Below are 8,169 nucleotides of genomic sequence, written 5' to 3'. Positions count from 1 at the left end.
ATACCGAAAAGGAAAACTCAATGTAGCACCTGATGCTTTATCTAGGATTTCCAGCGTACCCTTTTGCAGCTTGTACTCCAGCCAAAAGGAGGATGTTGAGCTTCCAGTCTCTGTTGTGTCAATTTGGGAGGAACAACAAAGATCCTGAGATCATAAAAATCTTTAAAGCATTGGCAGAGAACAACAACAACAGTGATTTTAAAGATAAATATGAAGTTGTGGAGGACAAACTGTACCATAAGACCCACCTGTCCAATGGCCAAGTTCACTACAGAGTGTCCCTGCCTGGCAGTCTCATCCCAGCTGTCCTTCATCACTACCATTCCCATCCTTTAAGTGGCCATGGAGGAATCTACAAAACCTACAAGAGACTACAAAATGTTGTTTTCTGGCCAGGAATGTGGACGGATGTCAAACATTATGTTAAGCACTGTGTAAAGTGTCAAACACTCAAAAGTGAAAAGCAGAAACCGGCTGGTAAGCTACAACCCATTATTATCTCACAACCCAACAAAATGGTGGGTGTCGACATAATGGGCCCATTGCCAAGCAGCACACAACGTCATGGGTACCTTCTTGTTTTTGTAGATTACTTCACTCGCTGGGTTGAGCTGTTCCCCATGCGCCATGCAAATGCACAAACCATAGCGAAGATTCTCAGAACTGAAATCCTTACCCGGTGGGGTGTTCCAGACTTCATCTTGTCTGACCGTGGTACCCAATTTGTATCCTCCATATTCAAAGAGCTGTGTGAAAAATGGAATCTCAATCAAAAATTAACAACAGCATATCACCCCCAAACGAATATGACCGAGAGAGTTAACCGGACCCTAAAATGCATGATTGCCTCGTACGTGGATGACAACCACAAGAAGTGGGATCAGCATTTACCTGAGCTTCGGTTTGCCATTAATTCCGCGGTGCAGGAAAGCATTGGGATGTCCCCCGCAGAACTCCAAATAGGGAGAAAGCTGAAAAGTCCAATGGATAAATTACTCCAAGTTAAGAGCCTTTCACCATCCACACCATCATATGATGTTGTCCACCATCTAAGGCAACTAAAATTGAAGGCAGAGGAGTGCTGTAAGAAAGCCCAAAAAAGACAGCTCAGAAGTTACAATAAAACCCGTCGTGAAGCCTCCTTTGAAGAAAAAAGCCGTGTGTGGTTAAGAAATTTCCCTCAGTCCAGTGCTCAACATAATTTCAGTGCAAAACTGGCCCCTAAATGGAAAGGTCCTTACCGGGTTTTAAAGCGGTTAGGCCCGTTGAATTATCAGATAGCGTTGGAAGACACGGGAGAGGATGTCCGCACTGCACACGTGTGCAACCTCAAACCATGCTATCCAACCGGGGAGGAATTGGAGACCCAGGAAAAACAAAAACTCCTTAACTTATTTCAAGAAACCTCTGATGATGATGATGAATTCCTAGGTTTCTAATTCATGTTCTCTTTCAACAACCATGGGTTGTTTTCTTCCAGGGGGGGAGAGTGTGGCAATGCGGAAAATCCGTGCCACAGAAATCATTTTACTTTCACTTTGTGTGACTGGGGTGGAGTGTTTCAATTAACAGCGGAAGGAAGTAGGGGATAAGGAAGCGTGTCATACCTGAGGAAAAATTGCGTCATCAGTAAGGTTGCAGTAGTAAGAGCGAGTGGACGGCATACAAAGTGGAAAGACTGACGCTTGTCGAACTGTTGCTTCCTGTGAGCGATGTCTGGTGCGTCGTGAAGTTCACGTGACTTCTAGCGTTGCACAGCACGATCATCTGCTTTTAGTAAAACTGTTCGGAAGACAAGTGAGGGCTGTTTATCCACCTGTCCTGGTTTCTACAAAACCTGCAACACTCTCCAGTTGCCTTTATGACTGCAAACTTGGTCAGTACCTTCAAGCCACCCATCCACACACTCATTCATTCACTACTACACACGCACACACTCGCACATTTACTTCCGCACATTTGATGTGCTTATTGTTTTTTACATAGTGTTTAATGGTTATTTTACTTTAAGATTATTGTTTGATGTTTTGTTTTCAAAGCTATGGAATGAACAGATTGTTTTTCTTTCTCTCTCTTTTTATGATTGTGGATGCGAATCTGCCTATGTTGGGGAACTTGAATTAGCGTGACGCAATTTCTGCACGGATTTCAGAGTGAACCGAAGTGCTGAACTGTTTGTTTATTTGTTTGTTTTTGTTTTTTATTTTTTTTCTCTCATGGATGTCACAGAATAAATCTTCCCCTTGTGAACAGAGTTTTTTCTTGGACTTTGTTTTGTTGGTGTTGTAAATTAGTATTGTAACAGGTGGGCTGTGTTTTTTTGCTATCCTGAGTTAATTTAAATTTTGTCAGGGTTAATCCTGGCTGGCGCCCGAACATTTCTTTTTAGAGCTTATCTAAGCTAGGGCGGCCACCGGAATATTATTCTGAATATTTTACAGTTGGTTTGATATCTTTATCTCCAACGGTGTCAGAGTTTAATTCATTTGAGTAGGTAGAGTACATAAAACATGAGAAATATGGATTCTGTACTGTATATAAAAACAATAAAGACATAATCTGCAAAAACTAAGCCTTGTGCATTATAGGGAATAATATTCTGAATATTTTACAATTGGTTTGATATCTTTATCTCCAACGGTGTCAGAGTTTAATTCATTTGAGTAGGTACAGTACATAAAACATGAGAAATATGGATTCTATACTGTATATAAAAACAATATATCCATAATCTGAAAAAATAAGCCTTGTGCATTATAGGGAATAATATTCTGAATACTTTACAGTTGGTTTAATATCTATATCTCCAACGGTGTCAGAGTTTAATTCATTTGAGTAGGTACAGTACATAAAACATGAGAAATATGGATTGTGGACTGTACATAAAAACAATAAAGACATAATCATAAAAAATAAGCCTTGTGCATTATAGGGAATAATATTTAGATATTTTTAACAGTTGGTAAGATACCTTCAAATCAGATGGTATTGTTGTTTAATGTATTTGTATTATTGCATACATTAAAAGTTGTAAAATTATTATAAAATGCATAACATGCTAATTCCAAAAACAGAGCCTTGTGCAATAACAGGGAGGTTTTTCAGAACATTTTAGTATTGGTTTTACGGTATAATTTAATGTAGTTAAATTGTTTAATTTATATGGTTAATTTTTCATAATTTTTTTTCTAAAAATTAAGCCTTGTGCAACGTAAAGGACAAATATTTATGTCTATCTGAGTTAGTTACGGCTTGAAACATAACAGGCGTTAAGAGTTTAACTGAAATGAAACCGAATGTCTAATGAATGTCAAACGTAAAACTAACTTTACCGCCGTCAGAACAGCCTAGCGCATTGAACACAGGCTGATAGTTTCACTTGTGTTTCACTCGTGTTCAGTGCTTAAGTTTAAAAATAAATGATGTTTAAAGTGAATGAATGCCCCTATATGTTATCATATATTTACGATTTAGTTTTAATTCAAATGATGCGTGCTGAGCGAACATCAATAAAGATCACACCACAGAAGTGCGCGCGCGCTCTCTCTATCTCTCTCTCCCTACGGTTAAGTAACTTGTGCATTGTTTTACTTACTCGTTTTTGACATTTCCGACCGAAGTACAAACTTTCCAGTGATATCTGTGAGAAAGGGATATTCACTCGACAAGCTCGCGCATCTGCGCTGCCGCGCGCTGGATCCACTCAGCGTGTTTTGCTTATCAGCTTGCTCACATCAGCTATACAGGCATTAATGCTGAATGTTTAACATTATATTCATTGCATATACATGTTTAGACATCCTCAATCTCTAATAACTACATTCTACTGTCTGTTTTTCTGTTGTTGGTGTTTCTTTGTCTGAATATGGCACTCGTGCGTGGTATCGGCGTATTTTAACCAGTAGTCTGGTATTTTTACCAGAGTACATGAGCTCAGTATCGGCCGATACCAGTATCGGTGCATCCCTAGATTTTGCATCATCTTACCAAAGTTAATGGAGATTTAACTACCTGTTGAGCATTACAAACACACACTTACCTCCTCTGACCCATCTCCTGCTGCACTGCTGACCAAAGCATGCACCCGTTGTTCGGCCTCAGAACAAACCTGTAAAATTTGAAAGATTTTTGTAAGCAGATTGACAAGAGATCTTACCAAAGTTAATGGAGATTTAACTACCTGTTGAGCATTACAAACACACACTTACCTCCTCTGACCCATCTCCTGCTGCACAGCTGACCAAAGCATGCACCTGTTGTTCGGCCTCAGAACACTGTGTGGATTCAAAATCAAGTACTAACACTTCTCCACATGGTTGAAAAACTGTTTTAACTGTAAACTGTGTCTTTAAATTAGAATAAAAGGATTATTTCAATCTGTTAATACCTTGCTTCTCCATGGCCAGTCAGAATCTCCATAGTTATACGTAATCTCTTCCCCAGGACTTATGTCCTTTACTGCAAATAAGCACAGATGGGGCTTTCCGTCCACTCTGATTGTTTTCATTTTGCTGTTGGGGTTCACATGATCATCATTGACGATTCTCCCTAAAGAACCGTCTTCTCTGGCAGCATCAACCCTGAAGCAGCAAGAACACAGTGCTAACTCCAAGGTGTAATATTGACTGAATCATTCAATTGGAAAGTTTCACAGAATAATAATAATAATAAAAAAGTTAATTCTAGTTTACCACTACTGCATCAGGAAATGCAAAGTTTGTATATCTGGGTGACCTACAACTTTGTACATTTGAAAGACATTGCAAATTAAGTACAGCAGTATACATACCACAACTGTTTTCCATCACAACGAAATTCAAATAAAAAAAAACTTCAAGTGCAGCGTGGTATACTCTGTGCCTTCTTGCATATTCTTGTTTAGTTATGACTTCCCCTCGATATTCGATAAGAAAATCTCCTTTTTGAAAGTGGCGACAGCTGAACACTCCTCGACCTAGCCAAGAGCAGATCAGTCAGAGTTAAAAAGTTAAAACAATACTTAAAACATAGACACTTGTGTTACTCACCTTTAAATGAATTTATGTATTTTATTTCAAATCCATCCTTATCTTTGAGCATGGATGCAAAGCATGCAGCTTCATCCTTTGGTTTTAGTTTGGCCCTCTGGGACCTTGTTGCTGCCATTTCCTGCAAAATCCAGATGATATCCAGTCACTTTACGAAATGATATTATAAAATTATTAGATTATATAATTGTTTTTTTAGACATCACTGACCTAATCAACTATGAGTTTATACTTTTATTTGCTGTAGAGGGCTTAAATATAAGCAATAGGGATCATTCTGTACTACTTGCAGGTCAGTAGATAGCACCAGTTAAACAGGAAAAACATCTAAAACCTTCCAATTTTGTTTAGCATTTTTAACAATCTGAAACATGCTGCTTTTCTCCTTCTCAACTACATTGTTACTGTCACTAAAGAGAAACATTATGATTATGGCTATAAGACTTTATATACAGTATATGAAACCTCTACAGACACCTACAGCAACACTAAAAACTAACAGCAGGTCTGTACAATTACAGTTATGCAGGAATAACCTTCACAAAGAACTGTAAGCAATTAAAAGGACCTAATTTGGGATCTGATCAGCCACAGACACACAATATAGTTTACAATTCAACAGCTGTGTGCCCTGAAAAACATCAAGTTCACCATTCCCATATGAAAAATACTGTAGTAGACTTCTGTACTATAGTAAACTAGAGTAATAATCCTAGATACAATAGTGTTTTTTTAATTTACCATAGTAAAAATTAAAGAATACTATGGTTTATTAGTTCACTAATATTACAGGACACTGAAGTGCATTAACAAAGTGTAGTAATCATTATAAGATTCTGCAGTAAACTTCAATTTACTACATCAAATACTACAATATATCCAAGTGGATGCTGCACACTGGTGGTGGTTGAGGAGAGACCCCCCCCCACATGATTGTAAAGCGCTTTGGGTGTACAGCAATACACAATAAAGCGCTATATAAATGCATCATTCATTCATTCATTCATTCATTCAATATTATTCCATGTGGCCTTTCATACATTAACCCCATTACCACAACACTGAACTGCCCAGAGAGCTAAATAAATATGATCTCAATCTGGCATCATGAGTTATTTAACCCTTAGCTATTAACTTTTAAACCCAAAACATACATAACACAAGCGGTTTAGTTATTGCTTATCTTTATTTGTCAGACTAGTAACTTAAGTTAATTGTTAATTGCTTAACGTTAGTTATAATTTGTGAGGAAACGCTAGATAAAAGCTTACAAACGTGACCAAAGCTAGCCTGATTAACTGCTTTATAATGTTAACTAATATAATATAATGTTTTATGGTTTATTGAGTTTTATCATCAGTCTTACCTTAAGTGTCTTCAGAGTGGCCTGCTCATTATCTCAGCCGGAAATGACTCGGTCGGAGGTGGGGGAGGGTAGAAAAATGATTCCAATGATTTTGCTTCTCTGTGTTTTTATTTTTATAGTTGTGGTGTGGACTTTTGTTATTCCTTTAGATTTAGAACGATTTTACAAACATATCTTTATCGTCCTTTGTGTGAATAGGCTAAAACACAGTGGTTAGACAAAACCCGAATTTACGAGGACTCACCTTTCAGCCAATCAAAACCCGCGATGCCATACACACTTATGAATATTAATAAGGAGGTGCAGTACCAAGACCCATCTGCAGGGGCGCAGTCCCGATACACACGCTTAACACAAAGTCCGATGATTGTGAACTAGAAGGACTTTGAGAAAATTTGAACTCCTCCTACATGTAGAAACACTTCTACGTTGTCTGAATTATGAGGACACTGGCTCTGTCCTCATAATCCAAAATGTCCTCCTAGTGTTGCGTGTATTCATATGAAATGTCCTCGTAAATCACAAAAACCAACACACACACAGTAACACTCCACGTAATACACCGTGGAGATTACACAAACAACGCGGGGTATGGTGCACTTATACAATGAACAGGAGAAATATAAATCTCAGACACACAGACATTGCATCCAAATATTCCCATGTATTATACAAAAAAGGAACAAATATACAGTCAACACAAAAGTGAGTGTGTGATGAGTGAGTGATATTATAAGGTATCCCTTAGTCCGCAAACAAAATGTATATAATTCGAATCAGTCTCACCGGCGAAAGTCCGTGCACGAACGTCCGAGAGCAGATCCAGGAAGTCGACCGAAACCACAGAAAGTCCTCTTTGGTAAGTACCCCAATATCCACAGAAATAAAGCCAGGCAAACTTCACAAAGGAGGCAGAAGAATAATCCATATAAGCATTCGGTGAGTATTCCATACAGGATTGAAAAACCCGGGCAAAAATAGAACTGATCCGAGAGAGCTCTGACTGGAACACCAATTAACACCAAGTTCCCTCTCGAACGCCAATTAACCTCCCCCATATATAGTGAACAACACTTCCTTGTTGTGGTCACGTGGAGTTCGCGTTTTCCGTGAACGCGCCAAATCCCGCGATACTTTTCTCCTCAGGAGCAAATACACACATATATAAAGAGGCAACAAAACATATATCAGGGTGATAATTAAATTAAATGGTAAACAATACATCAGTGTTAACCAATAATATCATCAATATGTCACCCCTTATGTGGCCTTGCTACAACACACACACACACACCTACACACACATACCTACACACACACACACACACGCATACACACGCACACACACGCATACACACACACACACATGCACATACACACACATACATACACACACACACACACACACATACCCATACACATACACACACATACACACATACATAAACATACACATACACACACACATACATACATACATACACATACATACATACACATACACATACACATACACACATACTGGTTTTTGTGGTTTAACAGGACTTTGATGGCCAAACCAGTTGGATGGTGGTTTAAGGGGACACACCTTTCCCAATGTCCTACAGAAATGATAAAACGATCAAAAATTTAGTTTTACTCCACAGAACACATATATCACTTTGGATTTTCTTTACACACAATAGATCGGATAATATGACAATATGATATTTTGGTGGTACACAAGGACAGCCACGCCCCTCCTAAAATGTTCCCGCCCATTACATAATTGGGATT

General features: G+C 38.4%; 1 protein-coding gene across 1 annotated transcript; it reads right to left on the bottom strand.

The window, feature by feature from the left end:
• Positions 1–248: 248 nt before the first annotated feature.
• LOC306854004 (uncharacterized protein) lies at positions 249–7,455 on the bottom strand. Its single transcript, XM_079391776.1, has 9 exons — positions 7,180–7,455; positions 5,028–5,148; positions 4,790–4,954; positions 4,388–4,580; positions 4,209–4,274; positions 4,040–4,108; positions 892–971; positions 573–746; positions 249–361 (listed from the first exon to the last, which is right to left on the bottom strand). Exons 4-8 carry the CDS (start codon positions 4,505–4,507, stop codon positions 590–592), a joined length of 492 nt encoding a protein of 163 aa, XP_079247902.1. The 5' UTR covers positions 4,508–4,580; positions 4,790–4,954; positions 5,028–5,148; positions 7,180–7,455; the 3' UTR covers positions 249–361; positions 573–589.
• Positions 7,456–8,169: the final 714 nt, after the last annotated feature.

The sequence above is a fragment of the Barbus barbus genome, assembly GCF_936440315.1.
Source record: "Barbus barbus genome assembly, chromosome: 34".
Taxonomy (NCBI): domain Eukaryota; kingdom Metazoa; phylum Chordata; class Actinopteri; order Cypriniformes; family Cyprinidae; genus Barbus; species Barbus barbus.
Note: the sequence above shows the minus strand (reverse complement) of the source record. Positions and strands in the feature narration are given on the sequence as shown.

Bases quoted from the DNA above. Each gene is read 5' to 3' on its own strand.
- LOC306854004 (XM_079391776.1), bottom strand. From the start codon at position 4,507: ATGAAAACAATCAGAGTGGACGGAAAGCCCCATCTGTGCTTATTTGCA. The intron at 4,275-4,387 runs GTATTAACAGAT...GAATCCACACAG, and splicing joins ACTGGCCATGGAGAAGCAAG to TGTTCTGAGGCCGAACAACA. The intron at 747-891 runs GTAAATGCTGAT...TTTTTCACACAG, and splicing joins AATGGCAAACCGAAGCTCAG to CTCTTTGAATATGGAGGATA.